We start from the raw sequence: 18,919 nt of genomic DNA, 5'->3' as shown, positions 1-18,919 counted from the left end.
ATCGGAAATCTACCTTCTGGGTTAGTGTGCATGGAGTCTAATACAAAGGGGCAGGTGTGGGCCAATAAAATCGCAACGCCAGCCTTTTTTAGGGAGTTATTGTTAGTGTAGTAATGAGGGAGTCTACTAACAAACTTAGGTGGGGACGAACGCTGGAAATGGGTCTCCTGGGCTGCAACTATGGAGGCTCTCGTTTTATGAAAGTAATTCAAAGCTAGTTTACGCTTATGTGGGAAGTTAAGCCCTTCGGCACCAATGGAAATTATGTTAACCATATCAGAGCGGAACAAAGAGAATGTATAAGCATATAAACACTGCTTAAAAAGTAGCAAGCACCTGGCAGACGGCAGGAGAGGGGTGAGGGGGAGGGGCAGGAATGAAAACACAAGGGGAATAGGAGGAGAAATGAGCAGAAAGAAAGAAAGCAACTGTAAAAGCAAGGTAACCAAAATGACCCCGGATGGGGTCACAGTAAGATGGCATAACATGCACACCTGAAATCAAGAACTAGGGTGGTGGTGTCCCACCTCCCAGCACCAAGTAGAATAGTAATGGAAAGTAAACACTGAATATGACAACGTGACACATAACGATAAAACCAGGAATAATCTCAAATTACTATCAGTACGTTCTATCACAGTGCTACAGAAATACCTGGGAATCGGCATATTAGTATAAATCAACATCAAACAGGAACATTAACATTAGAGGGTAACATTCAAATCACTACACGTGGTTCGTGACAACTTCTCTGTTGGGGACCAGTCCCACTGGAGTCCCCGATCTGGTGAAGAGGGTGCTAATGAACCTGGGACGTTCCATTTAGAGAGGAGTTTCAGACCTTCGTCGACATTCGAGATGGAAATAGTAGAGCCATCTTGGGAAACGAGAAGATTGGTAGGGAAGCCCCATCTGAATAAGATATTCGCTTTTCTAAAAGCTGTGGTAAGTGGGTGAAACGAGCGGCGTTTGGACAGAGTGGCAGCCGATAGTCTCCATACAACTGTAGAGCACCCAAAGTCTCTGATGTATCAGAGGAGGGTCTGGCAGCTTTAAGTAAGGCTTCTTTGATATGGAAATAGTGAATTTGCATGAGGACATCACTAGGTGCCCCGTCTAGAGCACTCCTTGCCTTGGGGAGACGGTGAATCCGGTCTGTTAAGAGGTCCAGAGAGGAAGCAGAGGGTAGTAGCTTTTCAAATAAGGTGATAGCATAATCGTGTAGACGGCTGTTTGATACGGTGTCAGGGACCCCTCGTAGTTTTACGATTGTTTCGGCGAGATCTATCCTCTAAATCAGCTATTTTATCTTTAAGAGTAGTAACTTCCGCCTCCAAGGTAGCATGAGAGTCAATGAGGTCGTTGTGGGATCCAGCAAACTCTCCCATTTTGGTCTCTAAGTGCTTGGTACGGTCACCTAAATCCTCGATTGTTGGCAGGCATGAAGAGTGGCGCGGAACTCAGCCGCAATTTCTTCTTTAAATTGGGTGAATAGGTATTTCATAGCTCTCACAGTGAGAGGATCACCATCCCCAACTGGAGCCGCTGGAACAACCTTGTCCCGTAGCGCAATTGGATCCAGGGGAGAGGCAAATGGCGTTGTCCGCCCCTGGAGGTAATTACCACTTCCTCCTGCCGGCTTCGGTTGAGGCGAGGGTTTGAAGAATGTCACTTGTGAGGCCACTTTGGAGGCTTTTACATTTTTTTGGAGGCATACTGAGATCTCAATGCAGAAGTACAATGGAAAATTGACACAATTGCAAGGACAAGAGAGGATCCACTGATGAACAAATGTCAGAGTACCGTAACAATGAAGTAGAAAAAAGATGATGATTAAAGGTATCCCGAGATTCAATCAACAGAGCTGCAGCACATCACAAAGCTCACAGCTCTAATGCAGTGACAAGGAGGCTCCACTAATAGGAAGACTGTCAGATTATCATATCCTTAATGCAATAGGTGCTGGGAGGTATTCAGGCATCTAAACAGTAGGACTGTAGCACATCTCGGTGCTCACAACTCTAGTATCCACTGAGTGAACAGCCCAGTAGTATCCAGTGGGATAGAGTGCAAAGCTGCAGGGAAAGTTAAGCAGAAAAACATGGCAGTGTAGCAAACCCACCAGGGTATAATAAGTATGGATATGGAAGGTGAACTATATGTTCTGTAGAAGATGCTGACTGTGTGCACCACAGTCAGCTAGCAGCCCAGGGACCCAAGATGGCCGCTTGCTATAATAAGCTGAGTATCCTGAGAATCAATTGTGTAGCTAATGAGGGAGGCTTTAAGGCGATACCTGCAATCCTCGGCTACTGGGGCAGCTCTAGAGGCAGCAGCAGCACTCAGGGGGCGATGTACAGCAGACTTCCCGGCTCCGGAAATACTGCCCGGGCAGCTACCAAAATTTAGTCCCTGGCTCGGAGGCAGTGTGGAGGCCGCAATCCGCAGGAACGTCTAAAGCGGCTCCCGGACTCAGCAGTTCCTTCAAATAGGCCCCGGCACTTCGTAGCGGCTACGGAGAGGATGTGTGGCGGTCTGTGTGCGGCGGAAGGTGAGGGATAAGGGGCTCCAGGTGCCGCTGGAAAATTACGTTGCAACAGGCCATCCAAAGGTTGGTCCAGTCCCATGTCATTGTCCCAGTACCAATACAACAAGGAGGACAGGGTTATTACTCCAACCGGTCTGTGGTACAGAAACTGGACGTTTCGTTAAGGCCCATTTTGAATCTAAAGTCCTTGAACCTTGCCTAAAGGTTTTCAAGTTCAAAATGGAATCCTTGCGAGCAGTGATTGTGGGCCTGGAAGAACAGGAATTCATGGTCTCCCTGGATATCAAGGACGCCTATCTCCATATTCCGATTTGGCCACCTCATCAGGCTTATCTGAGGTTTGCCCTACTGGACAATCGCTTCCAATTCCAGGCACTACCCTTCGGCCTGTCAACAGCCCCGAGGGTGTTCACGAAGGTGATGGCAGAGATGATGCTACAACTCTGGATCCAAGGGATCTATGTGGTGCCTTATCAAGACGATCTTCTGTTAAATGCAACTATTGTAGCGTCATATCGACCGCACCATTTGTCTTCTGTCCGACCATGGGTGGATCCTCAACTTACAGAAGTCCCACCTGGAGCCAACTCAGAGGCTCCTGTTCTTGGGGATGTTGATGGACACTGTGGCACAGGTGTTTCTACCAGAGGACAAGGCGACAACACTTCAGGAGATGGTCAGCATGGTGCTCCGCCCTATTCAGGTGTCCGTACATCTCTGCATAAGATTGTTGGGGAAGATGGTTGCCTCCTTCTACGAGGCAATCCAGTATGGGAGGTTCCATGCCAGAACGTTTCAGTTGGATCTCCTGAGCAAGTGGTCCGGATCGCATCTCCAGATGCACCGAATGATTCAGCTGTTACCTAAGACCAGGATTTCCCTCCTGTGGTGGCTTCAGTCCTCCAATCTCCTGGAGGGACCGAATTTGTGGGATTCAGGATTGGACACTCCTCACGACGCATGCGAGGATGGGGAGCTGTCACCCAAGGGGCGCAGTTCCAGGGCAGGTGGTCATCCCACGAAAGCCTCCTTCCAATCCACATTCCTGAACTTTGGGCGGTCTACAATGCCCTGCTTCAGGCATCTCCTCTACTCAAGGATCAAGCAATCCAGGTACAGTTGGCTAACGCCACGGCGGTGGCGTATATCACTCGACAAGGAGGGACAAAAAGCCTGCATGCGAGATGTGTCAGATACTCCTCTGGGTGGAAAGAAATGCAAGGGCTATGTCTGCAATCTTCATTCCGGGTGTGGACAACTGGGAGGCAGACTTTCTGAGTCGTCACAATCGCCACCCGGGGGAGTGGGGGCTTCACCATCTGGTGTTCCAGCAGATCGACCTGTGGGGTTTCCCATAAATAGACATGATGGCTTCTCGTCTCAACAAGAAACTTCCCTGGTATTGTTCATGGACCAGGAACCCTCAGGCAAGGGCAGTGGACGCACTTGCATTGCCTTGGCTGTACCAGCCTGTATACCGGTTTCCTCCAATCCCATTGCTCCCAAGGGTTCTAAAGTGGATCAAGAATCAAGGTGTACAGACAGTTCCGATTGCCCCGGATTGGCCTCGGAGGGCGTGGGATGCAGATCTTCTGGACATGTCCTCCAAAGACCCTTGGCCTCTACCACTAAGAAGAGATCACTTCAACAAGGCCATTCGTCTACCCGGACTTACGGTGTCTTCGTTTGACGGCATGGAGGTTGAGTGGAACATCCTAGCTCACAATGGCCTTTCCAAGAAGGTTATTGCAACCATGATTCAGGCCAGGAAACCTGTGTCGTCAAAACACTATCATCCTATGTGGAGGAGATATGTCTCCTGGTGCGAGGAACGCACGTATCCGCCTGCAGAGTTTTACTTGGGACTTTTCCTCCGTTTCCTGCAGGCTGGTGTGGATAAGAGCTTACGTCTGGGTTCCATTAAGATCCAGATTTCAGCTCTCTCAATTTTCTTTCAGAAACATTTTGCGGTGTTGACGAAAGTTCAGATGTTCTTGCAAGGGGTACTCCACATACAACCTACTTTTGTGCCGCCTACAGCTCCCTGGGACTTGGATGTTGTGTTGAAATTTGAATGCTCGTTGCATTCAGCTTACTGTCCAACAGGCCTATGTGTCGGCGGCCTTAACTGTTCCTAAGTCTCTGAAGGCCCACTCTACAAGATCAGTGGGCTCTTCCTGGGCAACTGGCCGTGGCGTCTTGGCCTTGCAACTATGCTGGGCTGCTACCTGGTCGGGGAAAACACATTTGAAGTTGTAAAACTTTGATACCCTGGCCAAAGAGGATACCCGGTTTGGGCAGGCGGTGTACAACAGTCTCCGCACGTTCCCGCCCGTTCTGGAAGCGTTGGGATGTCCCCATCGTATTCGTTTTCCCCAATATCCCTTATGAATGCTAGAGAAAATAGGATTTTAATACCTACCGGTAAATCCTTTTCTCGTAGGCCATAAGGGTTATTGGGCGTCCGCCTCAGTGCATTGACTTTTCTGCAGGTTCTTGTTCTATAGTTACCTGTTCAGCTGTTGCTTTTGCTGTTGCCATCCGTTGCTGGTTGTTATGTGCTGGTGTGTAAATTTCACCACCCTTTATCATATTCCTTCTCGCATATATCCTTTCTCCTTCGGGCACGTTTTTACCTATAACTGCCTGTGGGAGGGGGCATAGAGGGTAGGAGCCAACACACTCGGTTGAAGAAATTTTAAAGTGCACTGGCTCCTTTGAACCCCATTGTACTAGTTTCCCCCAATATCCCTTATAGACTACAAGAAAAGGATTTACCAGCAGGTATTTTTCTCATTTCACTTCACCTACTTGGACTATTTTGTGCATATCCATCACATAAAATTCAGATAAAAAAAAAAAAGAAATTACAGGTTGTAATGTAACAAAATAGGTAAAAAAACCAAGGGAGTGAATACTTTAGCAAGGCACTGTACTTTAGATTACAGAGACCCACAGTTATAATGCAAATACATATTGTGCTTCCAAATTAGTTGTTTCTTCCCCCCCCCCCCTTTTCATGTATTTTCAAACTGCTTTTTTGTTCAGTATTTCAAGTTCTTTTTGTGGGTTCATTGCATTGAAATGTGAATGCATGGTAGATTATATTTGAAAAAAAAATAAAAAAATACTGCAATTGTAAATGTTGTATTATGATGTGATCCACATTTTAGGAACTTAAGTGTTCAGTTTTAGTGCAGTTTTCTGGAAATTACAAATTCATTAAAAGCTCCAGGATTTGAACATACCATCTACATATATCTAAATACAGCATATAGACATCTTTAGAACTGAACCTGAACAGAAGTAGCCAAATGAACTCTCTGCTGGTTTGCAATGACTGGTATTAATATATGTCTGAAATTTCAATCATTATCCAAATATTAATCTATTCTTTTTTTTTTTTTCTTACAGGGATTTAAAGTGGCCTACATAGTGTTTAAAAATGCATCTAGAATTCAAGCGATCCAGTCTATGAAAGTCCATACGCCGTTGGTTATTTCAGAAAAAGATAATTTAGTTAAAACTGGCTTACATAGTAAGTTTGTTAATTTCACTTCTTTGGTGTGTAAATAACATTGTCTGTCTGTCTTTCTTTTCTCTAGCATCCATAAGGGATATTGGGGAGACTTAGGGGGTCATTCCGAGTTCGCTCACTAGCAGTTTTTAGCAGCCGTGCAAACGCTAAGCCGCCGCTCTCTGGGAGTGTATCTTGACTTAGCAGAAGTGCAAACGAAAGGATTGCAGAGCAGCTACAAAAATATTTCAGTTTTAGAGCAGCTCCAGACCTACTCAGCGCTTGTGATCACTTCAGACCATTCAGTTCCGGATTTGACGTCACAAACATGCCCTGCGTTCGCCCAGCCACGTCTGCGTTTCTTCTAACACTCCCTGAAAACTGTCAGTTGACACCCAGAAATGGCCACTTCATGTCAATCACTCTGCGGCAGCCAGTGCGACTGAAATCCATCGCTAGACCTTGTGTAAAACTACATCGGCCGTTGTGAAAGTACGTCGTGCGTGCGCATTGCTACGCATGCACAGAAGTGCCGGTTTTTACCATCGCTGCGCAGCGAACATTTTCAGCTAGCGATCAACTCTGAATGACCCCCTTAGTACGATGAGTATAGACAGGATCCAAAGGAGCCGGTGCACTTTACATTTCTTCAACTGGGTGAGCTGGGGGGGGGGAAGGGTCAAGAGCCTTCCTGGCTAGGTGCCATTAAAACTATGATGTCTGATATGTCATCACAACTTACTGCTAATAATAAAACCTCTGCTACTACAGCAGGCTGTTGCAGACCTGGCTGCCAGGGCAGATGTTACACAGCCCCCCCCCCCCCCACCACTTTACATTTCTTCAACTGGGTGAGCTGGGGGGGGGGGGGGAGGGTCAAGAGCCTTCCTGGCTAGGTGCCATTAAAACTATGATGTCTGATATGTCATCACAACTTACTGCTAATAATAAAACCTCTGCTACTACAGCAGGCTGTTGCAGACCTGGCTGCCAGGGCAGATGTTACACAGCCCCCCCCCCCCCACCACTTTACATTTCTTCAACTGGGTGAGCTGGGGGGGGGGGGGGGGGAGGGTCAAGAGCCTTCCTGGCTAGGTGCCATTAAAACTATGATGTCTGATATGTCATCACAACTTACTGCTAATAATAAAACCTCTGCTACTACAGCAGGCTGTTGCAGACCTGGCTGCCAGGGCAGATGTTACACAGCCCCCCCCCCCCCTCCCCCCCATCCTCTAACTCAGGACCATAAAAGCGTGGATTACCTGCCTTATTGTCTGATTCAGACGATGAGATACAGGAGGACGGGGAGGACTTGGATCCTGTTAGTGGGGATTCCACTTCTGCTCAAGGTATTGAACCCCTCATTCTGGCTCTATGGGACATGCTAAAACTCCCTCTGTAGGCCGCTGCGTCACAGCAGTCGTTTTTCTTTATACAGAACAAGCCTAATGTCACTTTACCTGATTCTGCAGAGTTAGATGACCTATTTAAGTTAGTCTGGAAAAATCCAGACAAAAAATACCAAGTGTCAAAAAGATTTTTGCACACTTTTCCCTTGCTCCTGTGGTTGAAAATTCTGGGAAGAACCCCCGGCGGTTGACGTATCAGTCTTTCGCCTGTCTAAAAAGGCAGTGCTACCCCGGGCTCCTTTACCATGAAGGACCCTGGGGACAGAAAAATAGATATTACACTAAAGTCTATACAGCAGCAAGTATATCTCAAAGGCCGGTCATAGGTTGCTGGATGACCCATGCCATTCATACGTGGGCTACTCAAATTCAGGATGACCTCTCCGGGGATATTCCCCTGGTTACTACGGTAACTCTCAAGGCACAACCAGGACACTGCTCGCGTCCTTTGTGACTCTCTCAAGGAAATGGGTAATATTAATGCTAGGACCTGTGCCGTGGCAGTGTCTTGTGGTTGCGTCAGTGGATAGCGGACGCAGAGTCCAAGTGCAGTGTGGAATCTCACCCCTTTACTGGGGAATGGCTTTCGGGGTTGAGTTGGATGTGTGGAATTTCTAAGGTTAATGCGGGGAAATCCATGTTTCTCCCCTCTGGGACCCTGCTGGCTAGGTGTTCCTACCCGGTGCCGTCTGTTCAGTCCTTTCAGTCTAACAGATTTCAATCTAGGGCCAGAGGTGCTTCCAATGTTCTCAGGAACAGAGCACCAGTTCTGCTTCTACTAAGTCCTCAGCATGACTGTGCCCACCCACCCTGAGGGGATCTCGAGGTGAAAGCTCGGCTGCATCTCTTCATCTGCATCTGGGACGACTCCTGCCAGGATATCTGAGTAAGGGAACTCATTTCTCAGGGCTACAAGCTGGAGTTTGACTGTGCTCTTCCACAATGATTTTTCAAATCTTCCCAGGCCAGGGCACAATCTCAAGTAGTTTTTGTTTTGCTCCTTCCTCTTCCCTCACAGGAGCCTAGGCAGCAATCAGCAGCAGGTCTCCGGGATGCAGGACAAGCCTCTCTGTAAAAACGCCTGAACAGGGCTGTTTTTTACATCCACATAAGTATCCTACCTGTCTAATAAGGCAGGGCTAGTGAAGAGAAGTGTTCATTGCAGTTAAATTTGTGACCATTTCCTGAATTATCCTCCTGTTGGCTATTGCCTCTGCTAGAAGAGTGTCTGATTTGGGCGCCTTGTCTTGTAGTTCCCCATATCTGATTTTTTACAGTGACCGGGCGGTTCTGCGGACTCGTCCTGGGTATTTACCTAAGGTGGTGTCTTTGTTCCACCTTAATCAGGAAATTGTGGTTCCAGCCCTTGTCTCTCCTGATTTATCTCCCAAAGAGCGGTCTTTGGATGTGGTACGGGCTCTCCGTATCTATGTGAAGAGGACTGCTTCCATCCTGAAGTCTGATTCTCTTTGTTCTGTTTGGTTTTCACAAATGTGGCTAGCCTGCTCACAAGCAGACCTTGGCCAGATGGATTAGAATGGTGATTGCACATGCTTATGTGAGGGCTGGTCTGTCCGCTCCTGCTCACATTAAGGCCCATTCTACTCGGTCTATTGGACCTTCTTGGGCGGCCTGCCGTGGTGCGACCCTTGAACAATTGTGCAAGGCGGCTACGTAGTCCTCAGTGAACACATTCATAAGGTTCTATGCCTTCGATACTGCCGCTTCCCAGGATACTTCTTTTGGACGCCGGGTTCTCATGCCCACTACAGTGCGTCCCCTCGCATGAGGAACTGCTTTAGGACATCCCCAATGTCTATCCTTGAGGAGCCCAGTGTACCCCACAGCAGAAAACCAGATTTATGGTAAGAACTTACCTTTGTTAAATCTTTCTGCGAGTTACACTGGGCTCCACAAGGCACCCACCCTGATGCACTTAGCTTTTCTCTATCGTCCTAAGTGGATGCTGGGGTTCCTGAAAGGACCATGGGGAATAGCGGCTCCGCAGGAGACAGGGCACAAAAGTAAAGCTTTTACAGGTCAGGTGGTGTGTACTGGCTCCTCCCCCTATGACCCTCCTCCAGACTCCAGTTAGATTTTGTGCCCGGCCGAGAAGGGTGCAATTCTAGGTGGCTCTCATAAAGAGCTGCTTAGAGAGTTTAGCTTAGGTTTTTTATTTTACAGTGATTCCTGCTGGCAACAGGATCACTGCAACGAGGGACAGAGGGGAGAAGAAGTGAACTCACCTGCGTGCAGGATGGATTGGCTTCTTGGCTACTGGACATGAAGCTCCAGAGGGACGATCACAGGTACAGCCTGGATGGTCACCGGAGCCACGCCGCCGGCCCCCTCACAGATGCTGAAGCAAGAAGAGGTCCAGAATCGGCGGCTGAAGACTCCTGCAGTCTTCTTAAGGTAGCGCACAGCACTGCAGCTGTGCGCCATTTTCCTCTCCGCACACTTCACACGGCAGTCACTGAGGGTGCAGGGCGCTGGGGGGGGGGCGCCCTGGGAGGCAAATGAAAACCTTTAAAAAGGCTAAAAATACCTCACATATAGCCCCAGAGGCTATATGGAGATATTTACCCCTGCCTAAATGTACTAAATAGCGGGAGACGAGCCCGCCGGAAAAGGGGCGGGGCCTATCTCCTCAGCACACGGCGCCATTTTCTGTCACAGCTCCGCTGGTCAGGAAGGCTCCCAGGTCTCTCCCCTGCACTGCACTACAGAAACAGGGTATAACAGAGAGGGGGGGCAAAATAAATGGCAATATATAAATATAAAAGCAGCTATAAGGGAGCACTTAATCATAAGGCTATCCCTGTCATATATAGCGCTTTTTGGTGTGTGGTGGCAGACTCTCCCTCTGTCTCCCCAAAGGGCTAGTGGGTCCTGTCTTCGTATAGAGCATTCCCTGTGTGTCTGCTGTGTGTCGGTACGTGTGTGTCGACATGTATGAGGACGTTATTGGTGTGGAGGCGGAGCAATTGCCAAATATGAGGATGTCACCTCCTAGGGGGTCGACACCAGAATGGATGCCTTTATTTGTGGAATTACGGGATAGCGTCAACTCGCTTAAGCAGTCGTTTGCCGACATGAGGCGGCCGGACACTCAATTAGTGCCTGTCCAGGCGCCTCAAACACCGTCAGGGGCTGTAAAACGCCCCTTGCCTCAGTCGGTCGACACAGACCCAGACACAGGCACTGATTCCGGTGGTGAAGGTGACGAATCAACCGTATTTTCCAGTAGGGCCACACGTTATATGATTTTGGCAATAAAGGAGATGTTACATTTAGCTGATACTACAGGTACCACTAAACAGGGTATTATGTGGGGTGTGAAAAAACTACCAGTAGTTTTTACCGAATCAGAAGAATTAAATGACGTGTGTGATGAAGCGTGGGGTGCCCCGATAAAAAACTGCTAATTTCAAAGAAGTTATTGGCTTTATACCCTTTCCCGCCAGAGGTTAGGGAGCGCTGGGAAACACCTCCTAGGGTGGACAAAGCGCTAACACGCTTATCAAAACAAGTGGCGTTACCCTCTCCTGAGACGGCCGCACTTAAAGATCCATCAGATAGGAGGATGGAAAATATCCAAAAAGGTATATACACACATGCAGGTGTTATACTACGACCAGCTATTGCGACTGCCTGGATGTGCAGTGCTGGGGTAGTTTGGTCAGAGTCCCTGATCGAAAATATTGATACCCTGGACAGGGACAATATTTTACTGTCGTTAGAACAAATAAAGGATGCATTTCTTTATATGCGTGATGCACAGAGAGATATCTGCACACTGGCATCACGGGTAAGTGCTATGTCCATTTCGGCCAGAAGAGCTTTATGGACACGACAGTGGACAAGCGATGCGTAGAGGAGTTATTTGGGGTCGGTCTATCGGATTTGGTGGCCACGGCTACGGCCGGGAAATCCACCTTTCTACCTCAAGTCACTCCCCAACTGAAAAAGGCACCGACCTTTCAACGCAGCCCTTTCGTTCCTTTAAAAATAAGAGAGCAAAGGGCTATTCATATCTGCCACGAGGCAGAGGACGAGGGAAGAGACAGCAACAGGCAGCTCCTTCCCAGGAACAGAAGCCCTCCCCGGCTTCTACAAAAGCCTCAGCATGACGCTGGGGCTTCGCAAGCGGACTCGGGGGCGGTAGGCGGTCGTCTCAAGAATTACAGCGCGCAGTGGGCTCACTCGCAGGTAAATCCCTGGATCCTGCAGATAATATCTCAGGGGTACAGGTTGAAATTAGAGACAGAGCCACCTCGCCGTTTCCTGAAGTCTGCTTTACCAACGTCCCCCTCAGAAAGGGAGACGGTTTTGGAAGCCATTCACAAGCTGTATTCTCAGCAGGTGATAGTCAAGGTACCTCTTCTACAACAAGGGAAGGGGTATTATTCCACTCTTTTTGTGGTACCGAAGCCGGATGGCTCGGTAAGGCCTATTCTAAATCTGAAGTCCTTGAACCTGTACATAAAGAAGTCCAAGTTCAAGATGGAGTCACTCAGAGCAGTGATAGCGAACCTGGAAGAAGGGGACTTTATGGTATCCTTGGACATCAAGGATGCGTATCTCCACGTTCCAATTACCCCTCACACCAGGGGTACCTCAGGTTCGTTGTACAAAACTGTCACTATCAGTTTCAGACGCTGCCGTTTGGTTTGTCCACGGCACCTCGGGTCTTTACAAAGGTAATGGCCGAGATAATATTTCTTCTTCGAAGAAAAGGCGTATTAATTATCCCATACTTGGACGATCTCTTAATAAGGGCAAGGTCCAGAGAACAGCTAGAGATGGGTTTAGCATCAAGAGGTGCTAAAGCAGCACGGATGGATTCTTAATATTCCAAAATCCCAATTAATGCCGACAACTCGTCTGCTGTTCCTGGGGATGATTCTGGACACAGGCCCTCATTCCGAGTTGATCGGTCGCAAGGCGATTTTAGCAGAGTTACACACGCTAAGCCGCCGCCTACTGGGAGTGAATCTTAGCTTCATAAAATTGCGACCGATGTATTCGCAATAATGCGATTACTAACTACTTAGCAGTTTCAGAGTAGCTCCAGACTTACTCTGCCTGTGCGATCATTTCAGTGCTTGTCGTTCCTGGTTGACGTCACAAACACACCCAGCGTTCGCCCAGGCACTCCCACCGTTTCCCCGGCCACTCCTGCGTTTTTTCCGGAAACGGTAGCGTTTTCAGCCACACGCCCCTGAAACGCCGTGTTTCCGCCCAGTAACACCCATTTCCTGTCAATCACATTACGTTCGCCGGAGCGAAGAAAAAGCCGTGAGTAAAAATACTTTCTTCATAGTAAAGTTACTTGGCGCAGTCGCAGTGCGAACATTGCGCATGCGTACTAAGCGGATTTTCACTGCGATGCGATGAAAAATACCGAGCGAACAACTCGGAATGAGGGCCACAGTTCAGAAAAAGGTTTTTCTTCCCGAAGAAAAAGCCAAGGAGTTATCTGACCTGGTCAGGAACCTCCTAAAACCAGGAAAGGTGTCTGTACATCAATGCACAAGAGTCCTGGGAAAAAATGGTAGCTTCTTACGAAGCAATCCCTTTCGGCAGATTCCATGCAAAGGGATCTGTTGGACAAATGGTCAGGGTCGCATCTTCAGATGCACCTGCGGATAACCCTGTCGCCGAGGACAAGGGTATCCCTTCTGTGGTGGTTGCAGGAGGCTCATCTATTGGAGGGCCGCAGATTCGGCATGCAGGATTGGATCCTGGTGACCACGGAGGCCAGCCTGAGAGGCTGGGGAGCAGTCACACAGGGAAGAAATTTCCAGGGAGTGTGGTCGAGCCTGAAAAAGTCTCTTCACATAAGCATTCTGGAACTAAGAGCAATCTACAATGCTCTAAGCCAGGCGGAACCTCTGCTTCAAGGAAGACCGGTGTTGATCCAGTCGGACAACATCACGGCAGTCGCCCATGTAAACAGACAGGGCGGCACAAGAAGCAGGAGGGCAATGGCAGAAGCTGCCAGGATCCTTCGCTGGGCGGAGAATCACGTGATAGCACTGTCAGCAGTATTCATCCCGGGCGTGGACAACTGGGAAGCAGACTTCCTCAGCAGTCACGACCTTCACCCGGGAGAGTGGGGACTTCATCCAGAAGTTTTCCACATGCTATTAAACCGTTGGGTAAAACCAATGGTGGACATGATGGCGTCTCGCCTCAACAAAACACTGGACAGGTATTGCGCCAGGTCAAGAGATCCGCAGGCAATAGCTGTGGACGCGCTGGTAACACCTTGGGTGTACCAGTCGGTATATGTGTTTCCTCCTCTGCCTCTCATACCAAAGGTATTGAGGATTATACGGCAAAGAGGAGTAAGACTAGTGGCTCCGGATTGGCCAAGAAGGACTTGGTACCCGGAACTTCAAGAGATGGTCACGGACGATCCGTGGCCTCTACTTCTGAGAAGGGACCTGCTTCAGCAGGGTACTTGTCTTTTTCAAGAATTACCGCGGCTGCGTTTGACGGCATGGCGTTTGAATGCCAGATCCTAAAAGGAAAAGGCATTCCAGAAGAAGTCATTCCTACCTTGATAAAGGCAAGGAAGGAAGTCACCGCGAAGCATTATCGCCGTATTTGGCGAAAATGTGTTGCGTGGTGCGAGCAGCGGAGTGCTCCGATGGAGGAATTTCAACTGGGTCGTTTTCCTACATTTCCTGCAATCAGGATTGTCTATGGGTCTCAAATTGGGATCTATTAAGGTTCAAATTTCGGCCCTATCAATATTCTTCCAAAAAGAATTGGCCTCAGTCCCTGAGGTCCAGATTTTTATCAAAGGAGTACTGCATATACAGCCTCCTGTGGTGCCTAAGGTGGCACCGTGGGATCTAAATGTAGTTTTAGATTTCCTCAAATCCAATTGGTTTGAACCACTAAAGAATGTGGATTTGAAATATCTCACATGGAAAGTGACTATGTTACTGGCCCTGGCTTCGGCCGGGAGAGTATCTGAACTGGCGGCTTTGTTTTATAAAAGCCCTTATTTAATTTTCCATTCGACATAGGGCAGAGCTGCGGACGCGTCCGCATTTTCTCCCTAAGGTGGTATCAGCGTTTCACCTGAACCAGCCTATTGTAGTGCCTGCGGCTACAGACGACTTGAAGGACTCCAAGTTGTTGGACGTTGTCAGAGCCTTAAAAATATACATTTAAAGGACGGCTGGAGTCAGAAAATCTGACTCGCTGTTTATACTGTATGCACCCAACAAGTTGGGTGCACCTGCTTCTAAGCAGTCGATTGCTCGTTGGATTTGTAACAAAATTCAACTTGTACATTCTGTGGCAGGCCTGCCACAGCCTAAATCTGTTAAGGCCCATTCCGCAAGGAAGGTGGGCTCATCTTGGGCGGCTGCCCGAGGGGTCTCGGCATTACAACTCTGCCGAGCAGCTACGTGGTCAGGGGAGAACACGTTTGTAAATTTTTACAAATTTGATACCCTGGCAAAGGAGGACCTGGAGTTCTCTCATTCGGTGCTGCAGAGTCATCCGCACTCTCCCGCCCGTTTGGGAGCTTTGGTATAATCCCCATGGTCCTTTCAGGAACCCCAGCATCCACTTAGGACGATAGAGAAAATAAGAATTTACTTACCGATAATTCTATTTCTCGGAGTCCGTAGTGGATGCTGGGCGCCCATCCCAAGTGCGGATTATCTGCAATACTTGTACATAGTTATTGTTAACTAATTCGGGTTATTGTTTAGGAAGCCATCTTTCAGAGGCTCCTCTGTTATCATACTGTTAACTGGGTTTAGATCACAAGTTGTACGGTGTGATTGGTGTGGCTGGTATGAGTCTTACCCGGGATTCAAAATCCTCCCTTATTGTGTACGCTCGTCCGGGCACAGTACCTAACTGGAGTCTGGAGGAGGGTCATAGGGGGAGGAGCCAGTACACACCACCTGACCTGTAAAAGCTTTACTTTTGTGCCCTGTCTCCTGCGGAGCCGCTATTCCCCATGGTCCTTTCAGGAACCCCAGCATCCACTACGGACTCCGAGAAATAGAATTATCGGTAAGTAAATTCTTATTTTTTGGGTTGGTGTGGCATTAGCCGCTGACACTTTCTCCTGGGGTGAAATTGTGTTGTCTGTGGCTACTAACTGTTGTCTCTTTTACCTGCTACTGCATTGGGCTGGTTAACTAAAAACTGAGCTCCTGTGCAGGGAGGCGGGGTTATAGATGAGGCGACGCTGTGCATTCTGGGAACAGTCAAAGCTTTTGAGCCTGTTGGTGCCTCGGATCAAGATCCTACTCTACACCCCAATGTCTATCCTTGTGGAGCCCAGTGTACCTCGCAGAAAGAGATTTAACAAAGTTAAGTTCTTACCATAAATCTCGTTATATACTGCATTGCATGTGACTGAGTGCCTTTATCTGTTGTCTGATTTTCATTTTTAGGTATCCCATATATCTGTCTCTGATATTCTATACCCTGGGCTACTGTAGGTGCATTTGGGTTGGAATTGCAGTGTTCAGTGTTTATTGATATGTATATATAAATATATCATTTATCTGTGTTGCAGTCATATTATACCCTATTCTGTTTATTTGTACTCGCTGTGTAAGTCCACTTTGTTGCTCAGTACTATTATGTCTAGCAAACTGGTTGAAGCCCCTTTATTAGGATCATGCAGAGTGTGCTCAGCTGGTTTAACTGAGGAGGACATGTTACATGATCTCTGTACTGTATGTTATACACCTCTGTCAGTCTGCAGCTCCTGTCCCTGTACAGGAGCCTCCGTGGGCAGCTTTCACCACATTGTTGGGTACCCTGGTAGAGTGCCTGGGGCCTCCTATGGGCCCGCCAGTGGCACTGCCTTCCCATGGGCGCATAACGTCTCATCAGCTACAGATTTTAAACCAGAATCTGCCTAGACAGAAAGCTCCCTCTAGGTACACGTGGCTTTAGCCACTCTAAGTGGGCTACTTCTTACTCTCTATCCACTGTACCCTCTGTCCTTTCATCTGAAGAGGAGATGAGATCTTCAACCTGTGGCCCTCCAGCTGCTGTGGAACTACACATCCCAGCATGCCTTGCCTCAGTTTTAGCATGCCTTAATAACAAAACTGTGGTAGGGCATGCTGGGATAAGTAGTTTAACAGCAGCTGGAGCTTCGCAAGTTGAAGACACATGCACTAGAGGATGAGCTACCCGATCATATTTCAGAGCAGGCCAGACAATATACTGGTCTCATACTAAAACAGCTTCTTATTACATTCAGGAAGCTTCGTCTGAGGCTGGTGTTGGCCACCAAGGTCTGGCCTGCCCTATTTTGTGGTTGAGGTCATGGAAGGTGGACCTGGATTCTAAGAAAAACCATAGAAATTCTCCCCTTTACTGGTGATATTATGTTTGGGGAAGAATGAATAAGATTGTGTTTGATTTGGCGACTGCCAAGACTTCCTTTCCCCCTCAGATCCTTCGAAGAAGGTAAAGGGCTACCATATTTTGTTCCTTTCGACCTCAGAGTAAAGCGAAAGGACAGTCTTTCCCTAAATCCTCCAAGCCTTAAATCAAGCAAGTCCTGGGCAATTCGTCGGCCTTCCAATAAGCCTGACAAGCCTGCAGCATGAGGGGACGGGCCTCCCCCTGGGGACCCCAGAGTGGGAGACCGTCTTCTGCACTTTGCCAAGGTTTGGCATATGACCACTTTGGATGCTTGAGTGCTAGAAGTTGTCACCTACAGTTATGTAATCCCATTCAAGGAATGACCCCTCTACAGTACTTTACCATGGGCCATCTATCGGACCCGGCAAGGCCCACACACTCTGTAAACGGTGGTCAATTCTCTCCTTCAAACGGGAGTGATTGTGCCGGTCCCTCAGTCCCAAATGGGCAGAGGTTAATAATCAACCATGGTTCTTTTTCCGCTCAATAGTTGTGGCCATGGAACCTTGAGACTTCATGATATCCCTGGATATACAGGATCCATATCTGCATATTCCTATTGCCTATTGTTACAGCTCCTTGTGTCTTTACTAAGATTATGGCTGTTGTGATGGTTACCTTCGTTGGCAGGGAATACGAATTCTGTCGTATCTGGACGATCTTCTGCTATTGGCGAAGTCAAAGGAGGTTCCTCCTCCTCCTCATTCATAAACGCGTTTTCCCTGTCAAGCAGGCTTCATCAGCCTGCTTGACAGGGGAAACGCGTTGATGAATGAGAGGAGGAAGCGGTGATCGCCATTTCACGGACAGCACCCTCCAGAGTTTGCCGGCAAAATACTTCTGCTTTATAAAGACTGGAATCACTGGACAATTTCTTACCAGCTAAAGGTGTGGGGAAAACCCTATAAAATCTGCAACCATGTTTATCCCATTTTGGACAAGTTGCAATATTGTTTGAAATGGACCATTTTAAATCATTTACAGTGGGTTTGAGTAAGATCGCTCTAGAGGCGTGTCACTCCCACACAACTAGAAAAATAGGCAATGCACATTTTTTGTAACTATGTTTTTTTTTTTTTTTTTTTTATTATGTGTGTGTACCGGTTGATTCCCAGAACTACCCGCATACATTTTTGCTGATTCATTATTGTATCAACTTATTTATTGAATAAATTCTTGTTCTGTTTATAGAATTCAACTCCGTTTGCATCTTTATATTGATACTGAATATTGTAATTGAAATATATATGTAAGGGTAAGCGCCAGAGGTATCACTTTGCCTACACAGAGACTGTCTCTACCCCCCGACACAGTTCTAAAGGACGGGATACTGTACGTGATTTTATTCATCGTCCCAGGGTGTCCATACACTCAGCGATGACTATACTAGGGGTGTAGTAGGGTATGCCGGCGGCCAGCATACTGGCAGCGGAATCTCGACCACCGGCAGCTGGCCGAGCGCAAATGAGCCACTTGCGAGCACGCTATCCATTCTCCCTCCAGGGGGGTCGTGGACCCCTAAGAGGGAGAAAAGGTGTCAGTATGCCGGGTGTCTGGATTCCGGTGCAGGGATCCCGACAGCCAGCAAACTGAAGACCACCCCTATACTAGGTCGGATGGTGTCATCCTTGGACATAATGGAGTATGCTCCATTTCAGTCCCGTCCTCAACGAAGGATGATTCTTTCCAGACGTAATGGCCTGCCCCACCGGATCAGATTTCAAATGATCTCATTGACTCTTTAGGTTCGGTTGTCTCTGACCTGGTGGCTACAGGATCAGTAATTGAGTGTGGGTCAACCTTTCTGATCCCCAACTGGGTTCTGCTAACAACGGACGCAAGTCTTTGGTATTGGGGAGCAGTGATGGAGCAACACTTGTTCCTGGTTCGTTGGACCAGGGAAGAATTTTTGCTTCCAATCAATATACTGGAGTTGTCTCTGGCCTGACCTCTTCTGCAGAATAGGCCTGTTCAAGTACAGTCTGACAATGCCGCCTCGGTGGCATATATTAAACG

At 48.0% G+C, this 18,919-nt stretch overlaps 1 protein-coding gene across 3 annotated transcripts in view; it reads left to right on the top strand.

The window, feature by feature from the left end:
* Positions 1–18,919, top strand: part of RRP7A (ribosomal RNA processing 7 homolog A) — a 96,081-nt gene that overhangs the window by 17,683 nt on the left and 59,479 nt on the right. For all 3 annotated transcript variants that reach the window (XM_063940394.1, XM_063940395.1, XM_063940396.1), the window contains exon 4: positions 5,963–6,086. In XM_063940394.1, the coding sequence (XP_063796464.1) occupies positions 5,963–6,086 (124 nt within the window). The remainder of the gene's footprint in view (positions 1–5,962; positions 6,087–18,919) is intronic.

This window comes from Pseudophryne corroboree, chromosome 9 (assembly GCF_028390025.1).
Source record: "Pseudophryne corroboree isolate aPseCor3 chromosome 9, aPseCor3.hap2, whole genome shotgun sequence".
NCBI classification, from domain to species: Eukaryota; Metazoa; Chordata; class Amphibia; order Anura; family Myobatrachidae; genus Pseudophryne; species Pseudophryne corroboree.
This window is presented reverse-complemented; position numbering and strand designations above follow the sequence as displayed.